This window comes from Acomys minous, assembly GCF_964271855.1.
Source record: "Acomys minous genome assembly, chromosome: 17".
Taxonomy (NCBI): Eukaryota; Metazoa; Chordata; class Mammalia; order Rodentia; family Muridae; genus Acomys; species Acomys minous.
Genome location: NC_140500.1, coordinates 8298500 through 8319649, shown reverse-complemented (window position 1 = coordinate 8319649; position 21150 = coordinate 8298500). Strand labels below are relative to the sequence as shown.

General features: G+C 37.7%; 1 protein-coding gene across 1 annotated transcript in view; it reads left to right on the top strand.

The window, feature by feature from the left end:
• The window catches only part of SLCO1B3 (solute carrier organic anion transporter family member 1B3), a gene marked incomplete at its 3' end in the record, with an annotated part of 69705 nt that overhangs the window by 40567 nt on the left and 7988 nt on the right, over positions 1 to 21150 (top strand). The window contains exons 7-13 of the mRNA XM_084766252.1: positions 20 to 166; positions 942 to 1040; positions 4634 to 4876; positions 8121 to 8285; positions 9428 to 9623; positions 10911 to 11076; positions 12435 to 12616. Of these exons, the coding sequence (XP_084622378.1) occupies positions 20 to 166; positions 942 to 1040; positions 4634 to 4876; positions 8121 to 8285; positions 9428 to 9623; positions 10911 to 11076; positions 12435 to 12616 (1198 nt within the window). The remainder of the gene's footprint in view (positions 1 to 19; positions 167 to 941; positions 1041 to 4633; positions 4877 to 8120; positions 8286 to 9427; positions 9624 to 10910; positions 11077 to 12434; positions 12617 to 21150) is intronic.

The following is a 21150-nucleotide window of genomic DNA, read 5'->3' as shown; positions in this document are numbered from 1 at the left end:
ATAATTTTTGTCTATACAGGTTGTGAAAAGGAATCCAAGTCATCCATGTGGATTTATGTCTTGATGGGGAACATGCTTCGCGGGATAGGGGAGACACCAATTGTGCCGCTCGGAATTTCCTACATTGACGACTTTGCAGAAGAAGGACACTCTTCCATGTACTTAGGTAAAGTACGGAGTGTATCAAATTCAGTGCCTACTTTCTCTGGGTCTAAGTTTGAAATGGTAGCTTTGTAAAGTTAATTCTTTTAAATTATTTTATACATTTATTTATTTGTATTTTCTGTCTATAGATTTTTTTTTTTTGCCTGCATTTATGTCTGTGTCCCACATGTATAAAGTTCCTAAGAAGGGCAGAAGAGGGTCTCAGATTTCCTGGAACTCAATTTACAGATGGCTCTGAGCTTCCATGTCCCTGCTGGGAATTGAATTCAGGTCTCAGGAAGAGACCCCTACCACCCTTTCTTTTAACCACTGAGCCGTCTCTCCACCTCCCTAAGCAAATTCAGATCCCTAGGAAAAAATTATTTGGAGAAATATATTGTGTAACATTACATTTTAAAACCTGCTGCAGAAAAACTACATATTTACAAATTCAATGTGAACCAAATCTCAGCATGGAGACAGGAGGTGGGCACATCCATGGCTAAGGGGCCATTAGCACTTGGTAGCTACCGGAAGACGGAGAGTCAGTTTTCTTTAACAGTGTGGCCCATGATGGGTTTAGCATGCCCTGGTGAAGGCCTCTATCAAGAGCATTCAGGCAGCAAAAGCCATAATTGATGAGTTTTACAGAAAGGAGAATGTACACATTTGGGTAGGTAAGGAAGTGGGGATGGATCTGGGATGCGTAGATGGGCGAGTATAATGAAAATTTGCTGGCTTAGGGAAAGAGCTGTGTGCACATGGATTCTGACTGTATGGTTTTGAAATTTTTGCAGGTATTCTGCATAGTGTAGCAATGATTGGTCCAATCCTTGGCTTTGTCTTGTCGTCTGTGACTGCTCGGTTATATGTAGACGTTGGATTCGTAGACCTGAGTAAGTAATATCAGAAAAGAGACCATGAGAGTGTTACACTATTTTTGTACCGTTTGGTCTACACAATAACTGACAGAGGGACACTGAAGCATACTTTTAGTCTGTCAGCTCTACACTGGGCAGAAATCTAAACTGATACAAATCTACCCTAAACTAAACAAACTACTCTAAACCTCATAACTTACTCATACCCCAAGCACTGGCCACTATGGTGACCCTGGGGCCTTTTCTCTCCTCACCTCGTCAAAGCTTCCCAGTCCTCTCCCAACCCTCAAACTTTCTCCTCCCCTCCAGGAAGTCCCGCCTTCCAATTCCTAACCTTGTGCCCAGCTGATTGGCTAAACAGTGCTTTATTGATGGTTGATACATTCATTCAGCATTCCTCCACAGGAGAGTGTCTTTCAAATTACTGATTTAACTCTCTCAATATTCCCTTAATTGTTGTTTTAGAAATTATAAGTGGCAGGGCTGGAGAGATGGCTCAGAGGTTAAGGGCACTGACTGCGCCTCCAGAGGTCCTGAGTTCAATTCCCAGCAACCACACGGTGGCTCACAACCATCTATAATGTGATCTGATGCCCTCTTCTGGCCTGCAGGTATATATATGCAGGCAGATCACTGTATTCATAATAAATATGTACATAAATAAATAAATCTTTAAAAAAATAAGTTATAAATGGCAAGGATGTATTCATAGTTATAACAAAATAAATTACATCTCCTGCTTATGTCAAGCTTCTGCGAGTCGGTATAAAATGGGGCATTTAGAACAATCTTATTTTAGATGTAGATCTACAACAAACTATCTACACAGTCAAACCACTTGTACCTTCACCTTCACTTGGTGGTGGATTGTATTTTAAAATGCGGGAATTACAGATTGAAGCTTCTGGAAGATGCTGTGAGGCTGTGGCATTGGAGGATGGCTGGAGGGGTTGAGCATCTCCAGCATGGGCCTAAGTTTGGTGCTATCCCTGTATTTAACAGAGGGTGTGGCATGTGCTCCCTTTCAATTAGAAGATGAGAGAGTGCTTACTAGGTCATCTTTATGGCCACCCTCTTCTCTCAAAGCAAGCTTTCCATCCTATGTCAGAGAAGCTGGCCAACGTGTGGGAACTGTCTCCATCTCAAGCCCCCCCTTCCAATAAATATCACCTGTGTTATCCTTCCCCCTCAAAGTCAGTAAAAAGTATATCTACCCTCAGCCCATCTACCTTAGGTATTAGATCTTAATTCTGCATCTTCACCATCTTGCTACATCAGTCTCTCAGCAGGTTCCACCCTGGTCGTCTTCTATGCTCCACTTCTTCTACTCTCATCATTACCACAAAGCGCTGTCAAGTCTCTGCAGTCTTTTTTTTTTTTTTTTTTACATATATGATGTTTTTATATCCTCAAACCACTTTGTATCTGGTTTTCTATTTTTCTAATTTCCCTTCATAGACAAATATCTTTGAAAAAAAATCTGAATTTAGAAGACATCTCATTTCTCCTATCCCATCCACTTCTCAGCTGTAATCTGTTTTCATTGCCTCATGAAACAGTCAAGTAACTTTTTAAAAAAACCCTATTTGCTCACTTTTTCATTCTTAGATGTTTAAATAAACACTTGTGTCTCAACATGGCAGAGACTGGGCTCATGATCTCACTCTAAAAACTTGTATTCTTTCCCATAGTCATTCTCTTCATGGATAGCTTAGCCTTAACTATATTGATGGAATCATCTCATAACCTTCCTGACTAACCTGACTAGAGCCTCAGCCTCATTCGCTCATCGTGTTTCCAGAATAATCCTTCTAAACAAATCTGAATAACACTTATGAACATATAGGTATCTCAGATTAATCTTGAGTATGGCAGCCAGGCTCACAACCAGACACACACTTCTTTGTGACCATTTGTATTTTCATAATTTGACTCTCTTCTTTCCTACTGGTCTCTCATTTATAACCCTTGCAGTAAACATGAGTACTGCCTGTGGGTCTCTCCAAAGGCCCTTTTGTCTCACAGTCCTGAATCTTCCAGGGGAGAGGTCTTTCCCCCTTTCCAGTAGCATATTTCCGAGAGTGTCATATAAGATATGGCTCCTCTAAGAAGTCCCACTTCACTGATCACCAAATGCTACTCAGATAATCTCTTTAAACATTGTAGGAAGACATCAATATTAACATATAAATGGCCAGTTTGAAAACAAATATGATTTCCTATCCCATTAGGACTCCAATGACTTCAAAGGATTGATTTCTAAAATAGAGTTGACAACACTGTAGGCCAACAGAACCCACAAACTTCCAAGTGTTTTCAATAAAAATGCAGATTAATTAAACCATTTCTTCTTATTAATTTCCAAGTTCATACTTGTTTTTTAAGACTCATACAGAGCCGAGTGAGATTTTTTTGGTATTAGTTCAGAAATGTTCTGTTATATTTGGAAATAATTTTCTGTATTATATTAAAATTCTTGGGAATTAGATGTACACAATGGATAATTAGATCTTTTTGCATCTCTTCTTATTCAATAATGGATATTTATAGGTTTTTGCATCCTTAGTTAACACTTGATGCATTAAAAGTGGGACTGTTTTCATAATTTTATTTCCAGACAGTTCTTTGGTAGTATACAAAGGTGTTTTCTTTTCTGTAATGTTGTATTCAACAATTTCACAACGAAAGTTATGACACATCTACTGTGATTAGGAGTATTGACTCTATGTCTAATGTCAGGCCCATATTGAGTGAGTCTGGGACTATCTCCTCATGAGTACTCAGAAAGATTTTGAGAAGGATTGGAGTTAGGTCTTTTCTGAGTGCTGGGCACTAGGCAGAGGACTCCAGTGAACCCATTTGGTCTGAGTTTTTCTTTGTGTTCTTGGTCCTGTGTCCTTGCTAGGCATTGACCTGTCCCAGGTTTCCACCAATTCATAATTTAGATTTTGAAGGTTGTATTTCTTTAGAAATTTCTTCCTATTTTAATGATTATCAACAGACTTTCATTCATCATCCTCAGGAATGTTAGCTGATCGCTAACATTAACTTGTCATTCCTCTTCACACTGCAAAGGAAAATACAAATAAAAGAAAAATGGAAAAAGCTGCTTTCTGCTGAGGACCTTCTCTGGGTTCCTTTTAAATTTAGGTTTTTGCTGTGTTCCTTTCTTAGTGCCTCCTTTATCTGCTATCAATAGGGCTGCATACGCATCAACTAGAAGTGAGAAAATGGAGCCTTCTGGCTTCTTGGAAATGATGTTAACTTTCCTTCTGGTGCTATCCTGACCTCTGGAGGTGGTGCCATGTTTTCAGATCATGATGACTACTCATGTCCTGCCTTGGTATTTGAATCATCTTTGAGGTTAAATACATGGTGTTGAAAATTCTCCAGTTACAATTGAGTCAGTTTTGTGCTAAGCTATAATAACCTGACTTGTTCCTAACAACAGAAATTGTAAGATACCATCAAATGACCCATCCCTACTTCTAAGTTGAGAAAGTACTAACAAAAATTTTGTATTTTAGGATTGATGAAATATGGTTTGCTTTTTTCATCTGTGGAGGCCAGCAGTCTTATCAACATTGTCCTATTCTCATTCATTGCAGAAAGTATCCGAATAACTCCTAAGGATGCTCGTTGGGTTGGTGCCTGGTGGCTCAATTTCATTGTGATGGGACTATTAGCTATTATTTCTTCCATACCCTTCTTTTTTCTACCCAAAATTCCAAAGACATCACAGAAGGAAAGGAAAAACTCAGCGTCTCTACATGTACTGAAAATAGATGAAGAAAAGAATCTCAAGGCTAATTTGACCAAACAGGAGAAACAAGCTCCTGTCAACCTGACTGGTAAGGATTTCACAGTCAATCAACATCCTGATATTAATCAAAACAATATGTCCAACCCATGTATCTAGCTTTCTTCTGCACTGAATTTTGCTTAACTCTTTCTAACGTTCCTTTTAGAATCTGTATTCCCCATCTTAGTTACTTTTATATTTCCATGATGAGACATCATGACCAAGGCAACATATAAAAGGAAGTGCTAAATTTGGGGACTCACAGTTCTAGAGAGCTGGAGTCCATGACGACCATGACAGGGTACATTACAGCAGGCAGCCAGGCACTCTGTGAGGATAGTAACTGAGAACTTACATCTTGATCCACAACCGTGAGCGAGAGAGAGGGAGAAAGGTGGGCGGGGGAGAGTCCAATGGGAATGGTGTTAGATTTGGAAAACTCAAGTCCGCCTGTGGGGGCATACCTCTTTCAACAACTGTAAACCAAGTATTCAAACATGAGCCTACAAAGGCTGACCTCTTTCAAACCACCATGTTTTCTGATTAGGTACAAATAATAAGATTAGATTTGTGGTTTTTAATAGTGGAGGAAACAAGGCCAGGGCGATGGCTCAGTGCCTAGAAACACTTGTCCTGAGGGTGATTCAGTTAACAGGCACAGAAAAGTAGTTCAACAATCAGGCTTTGGCAACAGTTTTCTGATTGGAGAGAAGAGGGGAGAAAGACATAGGGAGGGAAGGGGCAAGGGTAGCACATGAGAACAGAGTATATTGAAATATATTGATGGGAATGCTACAATTTAAGGCTATTTATTTACATTTAAAAATAATTTATTCAGATTACATGCTGACTGTTATCACCTCATTTGCGTCTCCTGTCTCCTCACCCCTTTCTCTCCCCATTTCCCTCCCCTAGACCTCTACAGGAGGGAATCCTACATCCCTCTACATCCACCATTACAGCCTATCAGGTTTCCTCTAGATAGCCTATTTCCCCTTCTTCTGAGTGATCACAGGTCTCCCCACGAAGGGGAAGTGGTCAAACTGGGAGCACCAGAGTTCATGTCAGAGTCAGTTCCCATTTTCCCCACATCTGCGGAGAATGAGCTGTCCATTGGCTAGATTTGAACAGGGGGTCTATGTTTACTGCATGTACTGATCTTAGTTGGTTCAGTAGTTTGTGCAGGCATGCCCCTCTGTGATCCGCCCCACCCCCGTCCAGATCCACATGCTTTGATGGTCTTCTTGTGGGGCTCCTGGACCCTCTGGTTCTTTCTATCTCCCAATTCTTTCATATCACTATCACCTGGAGTCCTGTAAAGAGTCCCATCATCTAACATAAACTTTTAACTTAAAAAAAAAAGGAGGATTAATCAGCCTGTATTGGTGAAATAGAACAAAACGACACCAGTTATTGTGGCTCTGGGGATCATGAGTTCAAGGCTAACCTGGACTATGAGACCAAGGCAAACCTGTCTCAAAAATACCACCAACCAAAACTAAACCAATGAAAAAAAAATGTAAAATGGTTTATGTTGTTTGTGAATTTAATAGAATCCAGAATCATCCAGAAGACAAGACTCTGAGCATGTGTGTGAGGACATGTTGCTACAGGTAGATTAACTGAAATGCAAAGAACCCATCTGATTGTGGACAGCACTATTCAAAGGGCTGGGGTTTTTAATCGGATAAAAAAGAGAAACAAGCTGATTACTCACCCCTCCCTGCTTCCTGGCTGTGGATGCTGTATGAACAGCTACCTCAACCCTTTTATGACTTCCTTTCCTTTTAAAGCTGATTATGTCAGGGCATTTTTTCAGAACAACAGTACAAGTAAGTGTAACAAAGACATAACCCCTTGGAAACCATTTCAAGTTGACGTTGGAATTAAAGGACAAACTCCTTGCTGTGCCTCAACTCTCTCCTCTTCTCAGTTCTTTCACTTCTACACTTGATTGCTTTCTCCTCTCTGTAATTCCAACCCAAGAACAATTCTGTGCTGCAGCCAACTGTGATGCTTGGTTTATAATAGAGGATATCTCAGGTTATACTGGAGAAGAGAGTTTGATTGGGTCTTTAAGAGTAAGTTGTTACACTTAACAGAGACCATGGTTTTGTTTCGTTTTTATTCCTAGCCTTAGGATTTAACTCAGAGCTTTAAGCATGCTAGGCAAGGGTTCTATGCCCCCAAGGTTTTGAAACTGAATGGAGACATTAAAAAGAGCATGCCATGGACCTGGAGGGACAGCTCAGCAATTGCAAGAGCCCTTGGTGCACTTGCAGAGGACCCAAGTTTTCTTCCCAGAACCCTCTATAAAGGCTCATAACTGTCTGTAACTCAAGCTCCGTGGGATCCAATGCCGTTTTCTGACCTCCAGGGACAACCACATACATGGACACAGACACATAAACAAACAATATGGTTGTTGTTGATGATGATGTTTAAAGTATACCAAGAAATTTCCAGCCAGCCAGGGATAGTGGCACATGGCTCAAATCCCAGCCCTTGGAAGGCAAAGGTGTATTTGTTAATGCTCCTGTGTTAGCATAGCCTGGGACTCATTATTGTCCTCTGCTTCTTGTTCTTTTGTCCTAAGGAGGTGACTTCAGTGCTGTCAGGCTTGGCGAGGTAGTGCTTTAGGCAGGTAACTTCAGTGCCACAGTATTAGTGGGGACGTGTTTTAGGGAGATGGCGTCAATGCAGCTATATTTGCCGGGGAGGTGTAAAAAAGCTGCATTCCAAGGAACAAAGTGTTATAATCCTCATGGTAAATTCATACTTACAATTTTTGAACATCAGTGTTCTTATTCCTATGGTCACAGATTATTTGAATTTCTACTTAATAAATCACTTTATTAATGTAAGAATCGCATTATTAAATTCTGACAATAGAAAACGTCACATGCAAGATTTATGTTTCATGTTTCAATATATTTTCTGGTACCCAATTCAAAACCAAGTGTGTGTTTGAGCGAACAGGTAAATGTAGTGAAAGGTATGAAAAACTGAGAATGTGAAGAACTGCCAACTATCCACTGAATAAAGCAAGTCACAAAAGAAAAAAAGAAAAAAAAGCTAGTTTTGACAAAAATAATTAATCAAATACATAATATAAATATGGAAATTCTTAAAGAAATACATTCATGATCCTGTTTTGAGCAAGATTTCAGAGCACTCACTTTCTGTTCTATATATTTATATAATTTTAAACCGCATATACAACAAGTAGAAGATTAGGATGTGGGAATGTTTCAGTTGTATTACAATGTTTTCTTCACTATTGTTTTTCCAAGGTTTTCTACAGTCTCTGAAAAGCATTCTTACCAACCATATATTCCTTATATTCTTGGCACTTACTTTGCTACAAATCAGCAGCTTTATTGGCAGCTTTACCTACTTGTTCAAGTTTATAGAGCAACAGTTCGGCCAGTCAGCATCTCAGGCCAACTTTCTGTTAGGTAAGACAACTGTTTTCCAGTTTGTTTTGTAGATGATGTATAAACTGATGACAAGGCCACTATACTGTATGGTTAAGGGGAGATTTTTTAATGTACACATGAGCAAAAGAACATCCATAGGCACCTGGAAGAGTCCAGAGCAGAAAGAAAAAGAAATAGACTAACCATGACCAGCAGACTGGACCTGGCTAGGGCTATTTATGAGAGAGGTAAAAAAATGGCTGAGGGTAAAAAAATAGGGAAAACATAGTGAGAGAAACAGAGGCATAGCATAGAGAAAGAAAAGAAGGAAGGAAGCAGAGGGGTTGGGTGGGAATATATCAAAATAGCAGGGTGATCAGGAGAATGAGTATCTGAGGTGGGTGGAGGAAGTTTAAGGTATGGGAAGAGGTGAACAGTGCTATAGTGATATATATATATGTGTGTGTGTGTGTGTGTGTGTGTGTGTGTGTGTGTATCTATAGTGTGTATGTACTTGTGATACTGAGGGAGGCTAGAGGCCATCATGAGCTTTGGTATGCCAATAGGCACCACAGAGAGTGATATGAGAGAAACAATTCCTTTAGTAGAGGAAACCACATGTTCTTGAGGGATGCTGGCTTTTATCTAGTCAGCAGAAATCTTCCTAAAATCCAGATTGAGCTCATTTCTGGATATTTGGCATCCCCTTTGGGGAATTAGAGTTCCCTTTGGACCTGACAGGTGGTACAATACAGAATCTGGGCCCTGGAAACCTGCACTCATCTGTGCCCCACCGATGCAGAAACACACACACACACACACACACACACACACACACACACACACACACACACACAAATAAACAATGAAATGATCAAAATAGTAAAAAAGATTTTTAGATTGTGAAGGCTTGATAAATTTTCATTATTATTTTCTGGAGTCAGGTGTCCCTCAGACATTCAATGCCAGCATCTGTCTGCTGTTAGCAGATAAAGAGGCCCTTATTTTGGAAGGAAGGCATTGCTCTTCACATAGGGCATGGTCTTTCATCTCCATTCTGGTCAGCCATTTCTACTATAGAAGCAACAGAGTTAATGGGCTTAAGTAGAAGCGTAGCATTTTAGATGTAAAGACTTCAGAGAAATCTTTCTTACATAGTTACATTTTTCTCTTATTTCCAGGGGTCATAACCATACCTGCTATGTCAACTGGAATGTTTATTGGAGGATATATTGTTAAAAGATTCAAACTGACTGTGATTGGAATTACCAAGTTTGCATTTTTCACCACTTTCATGTCCTATGTGTTCCAACTATTATATTTCCCTCTACTCTGTGAAAACAAAGCATTTGCTGGCCTAACTTTGACCTATGATGGGTTTGTATATATAATTTTATCAACAGAAGGATGTTTTAACTCCAGTGAGAAGACAGTGTGTGAGAAAAGTAGGGCTCAAGGCAGTTTCCATTAAACTTTAGTTAGTAAGATTCACAATTTATGAATTCTCCAAACAATCTCTATTTGAGATCTCTCAAGAGCAGAGATTTCTCTTTCAAAGAAATCGTTTCTCCTTTAAAGAAAACTGGGAGATCATGATCTTGTCATTTTAAAAGTATTTGCAATGTACAATAGGTACTTGGTCATGGGTACATTTGTCCCCCTTGGACAGACATATAGTTTATACAATCAACAATGTCTGTACATTATTACCTCACTGACTCTCGTGACTCAAATTTAGAGTTTTAGACCCCAAATCTTTCAGTCTTCCCCATTGCAGTCTTGGCTATGTTATGAAAGAATATGCAGGCACCTTTCACAGGCCTGGCTGGACAACCTTTATCTAGAATTCATTTAAACAGATGCCTGTATAAGAGACTAGTCCTTACCCCAAACTTGATTTTCATTCTCTGTGAACTGGCCCTGCTACTGTCCCATTAGAATTAGACATGCAGGTTTCTCAGGTGTGACCATACATTTTGCTTTTTCACTCTTACCACATAATGTAAAGTATCCTAGAACTCCAGCTTCCCTAAGGCCAGGGCCAGGAGTCTCCTCTGTAGACCTCTTATCATCTTCTAACTGTAGCTAGAAACTTGGGAAGGCTCACTCACTGGAGACAAATGCAGAGTCCCCATCAATTCTCTCTAGCATTGGAGTTTTCTTAGCACTAGCCCTTCCCTTCCCTTCCCTCCTCTCCCCTTCCCTCCCCTTCCCTTCCCTTCCTTTCCCTCCCCTTCCCTTCCCTTCCCTCCCCTTCCCTTCCCTTCTCTCCCCTTCCCTTCCCTTCCTTTCCCTCCCCTTCCCTTCCCTTCCCTCCCCTTCCCTTCCCTCCCCTTCCCTTCCTTTCCCTTCCCTTCCCTTCCATTCCCTTCCCTTCCCTCCCCTCCCCTCTCCTCCCCTTCCCTTCCCTTCCCTTTTCATTCCCTTCCCTCTCCTTCCTTTCCATTCCCTCCCTTCCCCTCCCTTTCCCCTAGCTTCATTTCCTCCTTTCCTCCCCTATGTACTTATTTCTTCCTCCAGTTCCATTCTCCATTCTCTCCTCATCTCTTCCTCCTCCTCCAATTTCTTCTTTCTAACTTCTTCTTATGCTTTCTTTCCCTCCCTCTTCTTTCACCCCCATCTCTGTCTCCCTCTAACATATGTCTATCTATTATATCTCTCCAGAATGAACCCAGTGGACTCTCACACAGATGTCCCACTTTCTTATTGCAACTTGGACTGCAGTTGTGACAAAAATCAATGGGAACCCATTTGTGGGAAGAATGGAGTGACTTACATTTCACCTTGTCTGGCGGGATGCAAATCTCGTGGTGATAAGAACAACAGTATAGTGAGTATCATTTTATTTTCCACCTTCCCTTGATCATAACTGCACATTAGATTCCATAGTTACTTATCACATTTTTCTAGAGCTAAGAGTTCTAGTCAAAGTTTAAAAAAATAGGTTATTATATGGTCTGTGGTTATGAAGGCTGGGAGATTATTAAAATTTCACCCAAAATCTTGCTTGAAACCATCAGATTTTTCTGTTCCTTCAGTTCTATTTTGAGATCATTTCCCTTCCAACTCTGCATTTTCAAGAGTCAGAATATTGCCTTTTGGAAGCTGAATGTATTTAGGGTTTTGAAAGCTTTTTTATGATACAAACATATAACTGTCACCACTGAGAATTATTTTATACCTCAGATGCTAAAGACAGATATTAAATAAACATAATTTTCTGTTGATGTATATGGATATAAATCTTTTGACTTCCTGAAAATCAGTACCTACTTCATGATCATCTGACTGTCCAATTCTCACCTGTCCGTTTGACGTTCCCCCAAATTAGCACTTCTACCCAGATAATCTAATATTCTTTTCATATATGACCAATAAATGTCATGACATGCCATCTCCTTTTCATTCAAAACATCCTTTCCTTGTGAACTATGAGATATCCTCAGTACTTGCTGACTCGCAAGAATGGAAATCACTTACAGTCATGCGCGCACTGCCAATCTACACAACATCTCATAGACATTGGGTACATAAACAGTTATGGTTTTTTTGTTGTTGTTTTTGAGGCAGTGACCTGCTGTGTAGTTGAGGCTACCCCTGAACTCAGGATCCTTCTGCCTCAGCTTCTTAAGTGCTGGGATTACAGATGTGCACTGCTTCACTTGACATGATCCTCCTTCTACCACTGCCTATGTGGGTCAAGTGTATAAGTGATTGTCATTTTAGATTTTTGCCCCTCTCAAACTGTCAACTGCCTTTATTCTCTGGGCAAGGGCAATTCTTTCCAAAGGCATGTGGCTGACATAGAGTAGGAATCTTTAAATAAAGAGGTAAGGAAGTAAATGTAATACAGAAAGCAAAAGCGAGAGGAATATAACTATGAAAAAGAACTTGTCTGAAAGAAGAAATCATAAGGAGTTTCAAACACTAATTTATTCAATTATATTATAATTTTGAAATTGGAAATTAATTAAGAATTAGGAGCAAATTACATTGTCTTGCTCAGAAACAAATACAGAGTACTATACTGTCTTTCATTTATTAAACAACTATGATTTTTAGAAGTTTTAAAAACTGTAAACACTTTTGCCCAAATGGAAGAACCTTTTAAAAATAAAATGGGATGTATTTATAGCACTTTCACATTTTGCAAACATATTCAATAACATTTCCAAAACTGTCTTTTAGGTATTCTATGACTGCAGTTGTATCAGCGACTCTGGTTTCCAGAACACAAACTACTCAGCACACTTGGGTGAATGCCCAAAAGTCAATTGCAAAACCAAATATTACTTGTATATACTTTTTCAAGTCATACATTCTTATTTTGTTGCAATGGGAAGCACTTCGTTTATCTTGATTCTGATGAAGTGAGTATACTTTCTTTTTGTGTGCACTTCTACTTGGGGTGCATGTGTGGCTGCAGGTACATGTGTGGGTGCCCAATTAAAACTTAAATGATTATCTGTGACATCAGTCCTCAAACACCTTCCACCTCCACTCTGGAAGCCAGGTCAGGGATGCTTCTGAAATTTCAAGGATCTGCCAGTCACCTCCCAGACCACAGGGAATACAGATGAGTTCTGGGGACCCACATACAGATTTCACATTTGTTAGCCAAGAGATTTACTGACTGAGCCTTCTCCCCATTCTGAGCATGAATTGTTAAAGCATCTATATTAGTCATGTATATTTAGATATAATTGATTATATAATATATATGATAAGATTATAAATTATATATCATAATGAAGATTATAAATATACTCATTGATGTTTATTGTCTTATATTTGAGACCTAAGCTCATATCTTGCTGCATTTTAATTATTCAAGAGCACATTTTCCTGTGATTATTTTATTAGTTCAATACTATAAATAGCAATAATTTTTCATATGGTTCTTTCATGAGGAAGTCTAGATTCTGTGAACTCTCAGATTGCTAGGTGCCTAAAATATAGGATTCTTGGAAATTGTCTCAATTGTAAGAGTCTCTCTTTAATTTTAAAAGAACTATTATACTGTTTCATTATGTCTTGAGAATGATTTATTTATCTTCATGAAAGAAACACATTTGGAAACCTGATAAGCTTAAATATAAGTCAATACTAATACTTCTATAATGCAGAGATGACTTATCAATTAAGAGTGCTTGCTGCCCTTCCAGAGGACCTGTTCAGTTCTTAGCACCTACCTCAAGTATTTCACACCCACCTATAACTGCAGTTCTAAGAGATTTGACCACCATCTTCTCAGCTCTGAGAGCACACACCCTAACAATTATGTATTAATAAAAATAAATTTTATTAAAATTTTAAAATAATATTATTTCAAAAGTTTTAATTTACCCACAGAATGACTTTTGATCTAATCTTTCATAGTAGCCTGTAGGCAGGAGAAAAAAATATGAAATGAGTTGAGTTGTTCAGTTTTTAGACAAATATTTTGGCAAGATACTGTGCTTAAAGAACAGTTCAAGCTTAGTTAATAGGTAAGGTCCTGTGGACATACATCTCAGGGTAGAGCAGCAAAGACCACCATGAATCAAATTATCATTAAAACCATCCTAATGCTATAGAAAAAGCGTTGCTGTGAAGGTGAGAGAAAAAGGGACCTTGTTTAAGATAGGCCAGTAATTGTGAATGCATTAAAGACACATCTTTAAAAAGTATCATTTTGGTACCATGATGTAAAACAGTGGGTAGATGAAGGCTTTAGGAGGGAATTGGATTCATGTTTTAAACCACAGCACTGGGAAAAGTTAAAGTGTTGTATTTGGAAGAGAAAAGTAGTTGATTTGTGGTGAGTGTTGAGAAGAGTGTGGAACAAATGTAATGGGAGGACTGGGAAGGCAACAGGTGATACCAACTCCATTTGTCCAAGTTCATCTCAATCACATCTAAAACTAAAACTATGTAACATTTGTATGTTGACCTTTAAAATATATTTATGTATGATGACCTGGGTTAATATCTATTTATACTTTTGAACTCTGAATTGATGAAAATTCCCTAAAAGCCAAGATAAAGGAGAAGGGAGGTTTTACTTCTTGCTGAAATAAGGATAGAGATTTGAATAGCATCTATCCTTGTTTAAATTCTATTCTGACCACATACTGTATCAAGCCATTTCATAGGGTCAGTCAGTCTCCCCTAATATAAAATGTTGTCTACTTATAAGGAGAACCTTCCTTATTCAAGATTGATTAAGTTTCACAAAATCTCCTCAAAACTCATAGGACAAAAATATTAATCTCAAATACTCAACAAAGGGCTATTTCAGAACTTTTAAAACTTAAATTCCAGTGATGTGGATCAAGGGCAAGGACTTGGGTAACAATGAAGCCACCATCTCTCCCTTCTCTAAATTGCCTTGATAAATCTGACATTTGAGAAAGATATTTCGGCGACTAAGTCAAGTCCTCCTTCCTTTCCACTGGTTTCCTTCATCTTACTTACAAATTAAACAAAAATAAAAAAATAAAAAATGGAAACAAAAAACCTGTCTACTAGAATTGTAGCCATACCTTTCTGTTCCTTGAGTACAATGTGCCCCTCACTGAGCTAACACTGCCTGTCACCAACCACTCTGTATTTGCTTTCTCTTCTAGTATATAACTATGATGTTTTAAATTTTATTATACCATGTTTGTTTTCAATGTTTAATTGTATAAGCTCTCTTGAATACTTTATTTATTTATTTATTTTTTATTCACTTATTTTTGAGGCAGGGTTTCACTATGCTGCCCAGGCTGGTCATATACCATGTGGCTCAAGTGGCCTTTGTATCTTAGTGACCATAATCCTTGGGTTGATTGGGAGGGACCAGCATTCTGGAATATTCTTAAAAACCTCTGTAAGTGATATCTTTTCCACAAGGATCAAGGATGAGTCAGTTGCCAAGTAAGCTGAGGTTCAAAGTGCTAATACATATTGGATTTTCACAACACATGCGGAGAACTGTCATCTCTTATCGGACAAGGAAATGGAGGCAAATGAGGTGAAGTGAGTTCTCCCACATGGCTGAACGACATATCTACCTAGCTCTCTGAACCAAAAAGCATCAAGTAGTTTAGGGCAATGCAAAATATATTATTGATTCAATATTTCAGTAAAAATATTCAAGCATAAGTTACATTCCACCTGATGCATTGCCTTACTGCTTACTAAGTGCAGAAAGATGGAATTATGCAAACGGCTTTGTAGATATAAAAATGTGTTTCATTTTACAAACTTAACCATCATTTAATTCATATTTGTTTATGTGTATGTGTGTTTTGGTGTATGGGTATGCCTATATTAGTGCAGGTGCCTGAAGAGGCCAGAAGAACATGTTGTATGCCCTCCAGCTAAAGTTACAAGTGTGGGTAAAGCTGCCAGTGTGGGTGTTGGGAACTGAAAGCTGGTGCTTCACAGGAACATCAAGGACTCTCAATGCCATGCCACTTCTCAAACCCTAAATAATCGTATTTCTAAGCATGATGCTAACATGCTTTTTGCCTTTAACACAATAGCGACATACATGAGAGTTCAGAATACATAACTTTCTTGGACTCTTCTGGTTATAGTATGTAACTTTATGTACCACACCACTAAACTTCTCTGCTAACAACAGTCATGGGTATTAAGGTGCAGGGTGTGTGCTGAGACCTACACCTAGATGCAGGTATCTGGTCTTTTCCCAGGGCACTGGCTGAATGGACCACAGAAAATCAATGTCCACACAGTCATCATAAACCTGACTACAGATATTCTCACAGCATTTTATAGAATAAAGCATAAACATACCAAGCCAGGCTCGGTAACTCACGCATGTAATCTCAGTACTTTAGGAGGCTGAAGTAAGATGGTTGCTGAGAATTAAAAAACAACCTGGGCTACAGAGTGTCAACATATATTTTTTTAATTAAATAAAATTGTTTTCTGTGCTCTCTTGAAATTATAGCATGGTGAATTGTAACACATATTTTCAAATCTTATTTTAATACATGTTTCCTAATGCCTCTCTCTGGGCTATGGATTTTATATTCTCCCAGAATCCTTGGAATTCCACTAACTCCAGCTGGCAAAGGCCACACCCATCTTGGAGGTGCACGAGGATGTTATCAGCTGGTACAGACCATACCCCACACAGGGGAATTGTCAGCTGTGGACAAACTAAAGCAGCCTAATATCCCACACTTGGGATTAAAAAAATCATCTTTATATGACATAACAGTTTTTTCATAACTGAGTTTTTAAATATACCAAGACTTCCACTATATGCCCCCTTTTGTTTAAAAAATGTCTTTTCTCTAACATTAATAAGTGATATACAACAAAATAATTATGGAAAATTGTGAGTAAGAATTACATTTACAATGTCCAGTACATTGGTGTTTGGCACCCTGGAAAAAGCATTCTACTGTCTATGCTACCTTGGTGAGTCCAAAGTTCTATACTTAAATCATTTTTGGTAACTTGCATTTATCAAACATCTCGTTAGACCTAAAACGTTGTCTTATTTCCTAAACAACTAAGCTTAATTGTACTAAAAGTATGACTATCTAGTCTTTAACCCCACCAGAGGCAGTAGAAGGGAATAATATTACCTAAGTATGTAGGAAGCATAGAGGAAGCATCTTCCAGGGCAAAAGAAATGACAGAGACAGCTGACTGCCTGGACAGTCACCAGAGGTTTCTCTCTGTCATCAGGGCATCCAATGCTCAGCTTGTCATCCAGGAATATCTGACAGACTCTTCTGTGAAGCAGGAATCTTGAAGGATTGGTGTACTTAGTCTCTGAAAAGTTGGACAGTCAATTTCCCAGTGTCCTGCTTGTTCACAGTTTAGACAGATAGCCTGTCAGCAGTCAAGATAAAGAGTTTTTTCCCATTGGCTTTCTTGCCACATTTGTTTCTTTGATGCCCCACATCTTCTTTGAAGTAGATTAAGCTTGCTTCCAGGAGCACAGGTATCTCCAGGCCAGAAAAGCCTTTTATATATATTTTAAAACATCTTTAAATACCAAATTCTGTAGATCTCTGAAGTGTTTGAAGACCATCTGTCTATCTCAGTATATCTAACAGACAAACATTGCTTGTTTCTAGCTATGTGTTATCTTCTTAATCTTGAAAACATATACAAGAGACTAAATAAATAATATTTCTGTAAATAAATAAACTAATGCCTAACAGGACTACAAGTAAGATTATCTGTAGGTGACTACTAATTTGTATCTCCAATCCTCCTGAACAGTTTGCAATGGTTAGCTTTCATAAGACTAGAACTTTATATCACATTTTAAAGGAGTTACATATTTATAATACATTAAGCAAAAGTTTAACAAAATAACTTTGATTCCTGTCAATATACAGTAATCCATATCAATGTATTTGGGACTTGTAGATTCAATAGTCTACCTTTCATCCTATATCCTCCCACCTCTTTTTTATTCTTTGTAATTTTCCCTTTCATTCTTTCCCCTAACACTAGAAGGGAGGAAAAGGTAAGAGAAAAGGAAGGATAAAGGGGAGAAAGTAAGATATCTCTTATTCTGATCTTTACTTTGTTTCCTCCCTTAACACAACCAATCTATAACCCACCAAATGATTAAAAACACATACTCCACTTATTGGGAATGGGAATTAATTTTTGCTCTCTTGGGACAAAGGCATCCTTTGGGTACACTGAAAAAATGGGTTATTGGCCAAGTGCTAGAAGAGCTAGCTGTATCTTTTTCCTCTCCATTCTCTGATCTATTATCTGGGCTAGCCCTTTTGAAGTTGACCTGGATGCAAATTCTTGAGGAAACAGTAACTGAGGCTTCTGTGAAGCTGAATCATCTGGGAAACTTCTTTTGTCTTCATTGCTGTCTTGTCTTTTGCTCTGCAAATAAAATTTTAAATGTAATACTATAGGATATACATATATATACATACATATATATATATATATATATATATATATATATATATATAGTATGCAAGGTGCACAAATCAGCTGAAGATAATTTTCTGCTTTATGTGTGAGTAGGTGAAAGGCATCTATCAACTTTATAAGTCCATTTGGGTTGTAATATAAATCCCCAGCCACGCTGTATGAGAGGATGGAGTAGCTAATAAGATTCAGTTGCCACGTCAACACATTCATGTCTCAGGTAGTAGGAAGTCTTCCCTGGTCAAATCTAATAGTTATAAGTTTTGGTGGTAACTATATTTTTTATTACCTGTAAATATATAAACAAAATTACACCCCATATCTCAAAACTCTTGCAGGTTTCCATTCTAATGTCAACAAATCTTTATAGTATATGGGTTGATCTAGTGCCACACTTTTTTCTATAACCCATTGTCTCTCAGCTGCTGCTGTTCTTTTGCCTTAACATTAGAAAATTTAGAGTTAACAAAGCATTATGTAGTCTGTCCCTGTTGTTTAATAAGCATCTCTTTTAAAGTACTATTAGCTCTTTCTACAACTGCTTGTCCTGTAGGGTTGTGTGGTATACCTGTAATATGCTTTATTTTCTATTTTATAGTAGGAAAATTTTGTTTTTATCTTACTGGATACATATGTGAGGGCATTATCTGATTTAGTTTGTGCAGGTATCCCCATAATTGCCATTATTTCCAATAGATGTGTAAGTATACAACCAGCCTTTTCAGATTAAAGAAGTTGATCATTGAAATGTTGAATATGTCTCAATGGTATGGTATATATATATCTTTGTTTTCCAAATTCTGCAAAAGGAAACACATCTATCTGCCAGATGTCATTTCCTTCAGTACCCCTAGCATTGCTCCCAGTAGGTAAAGGAGTTTATTTACACAGAGAACATGTAGGACATTTTAAAGTCATTTCTTTGGCTTGTTGCTATGTTATATAATTTTTCTTTAAACCTTTATTGTTAACATGATGTTTCTCATGAAAGTTTGAGGCTTCTAACACATTTCCTTTTAGTAATTGGTTAATTTCCTTACTTTCTTCTGCCAATGTACGTGGCAAACCTGTATGAGACCAAATATGGGTGATATATAATGGACAGTTTCTACTTCTGATGTCTTGTTGCAACTCATAAATAAAAAAGTTAATTCTGAGTTATCAGGAATAAAATCAGCAATTTCTATATGCAAATCAACCCTTTCTGCATATTGAGAGTCAGTAATTATATTAAGAGATTCAGAAAAATCTAACAATACCGTAAGAATTGTATACAATTATAATTTTTGAACTGAGGTATATGGGCTTTAGATCACCTTGCTTATTTTGTCTGATTATAACATACCATTCCTATCATGATTGCACTATTATAGGATGTAGGTGCCTCAGGAATTATCATTTCCTTTACAATATCTGGAAGAATCCAGTTCTTTTCATAAACTGTGAACACAAACATTTCCTTTTAGGATTTTGTTATTCATTTCTCCCAAGTAGCTAATATTCATTGATTATCTACAATGACATAATTTCAGTATTAATAAGAATCTCTACAATTTCAGCAAGTCTGTTCCTGACAATTGACACAGAATTAATTCAGAAATCATTTCTATGTATGTCCTCATTTTTTCACTTTGTTTATGCTCTAAGAAAATCCATTCCATAATTCTATCTTCTCTTTGCATAGTGAGCTCAGTAGGAGAAAGAGTTGAAGACAAAATAACCAAAATACAGTCAAGTTTAGGATCAATTCAATCCATATATGCACCTTACAGTTTTTGACCTACCAGAGTTAATTCCTTTTCTGCTTCAGCTGTTAAACATCTTGACTGTTTAAGTCTGAATCTCCTTGTAAACTTTGAAAAAAATTACTTAACTCACAGGTACTTAATCCAATTATAGGCTGCAGCCAATTAATATCTCTCATTACTTTTAGAAAGATTATTAAGAGTTTTCAACAGGCCTCAGTGGATATGTACTTTTTGTGGTTGAATTTTTTGTTGATTTATTTTATAACCCAAATAACTAATTGAAACTCTTCTCTGCATTTTTCCTGGAACAACCTATAAATCCCAGCATTCCAGAAATCTTTATGTTTACTTAAACATTTTCTCTGAAGAATCTTAGAATCAGCCAACAAAATATAAGCCATGTAATGATAGCAATCAATTGAGGAAATTGCCTATGAATAATTTCTAGTGGTTGTTGCACAAAATATTGACTATTTTACATTCCCTGAGGTAAAACTTTTCAGGGGTATCTCTATTGTACTACTATTGTTAAAAGTAGGCACAAAGAAGCAAACATTTCCTTATCTTGCTCATGCAAGGGTATTGTGAAAAAGCAATTTTTTAAATGAATTATTATTATAGGCTATGACATAGGTAACAAAGAAGGTAAAGGAATTCTAGGCTGTAAAGGACCTGTTAATTGAATTCCTCTATTACTGCTCTTAAATCCATTATCACCCTCCATTTTCCTGATTTTTTGTTTTACAACAAACTTAGGGGAATTCTGTGGACTGGTAGACTCTTCTATATGTTGGGCCTCCAGCTGCTCTTGTACTGGTCATTCAAGTTTTTCATTTGTTATGGGTCACTGCTCTTCATACACAGGTCTTTTTCATACCCATTTTAGGACTGAGGCTGTATTTCAGGAGTGGCCCCTCTTAAAATTTGGAAACTCAATCCCTATGGTATCCTGTGTTTGGACAATGGGTACATCTTGTGATTGTTTTTAATTACATATATCAGTATCTTCCCCAGGAACATCTACCATTTTATTCCTAATTTTACATCATTGGCTGTCTCTGTGATTGTAAGAGTATTAATTTGAGTCCCCCACTGTTGTAAAAGATACCTTCCCCATAAATTTATGAGTATGTTAGCTATATGGGTTCTCACCTTCCCTATTTGCTCTTCTGGTCTCACACATTTAATTTATCAGACACTTTATCTTATTTCAGATAATCTGCCAATTCCTATAAACTTCT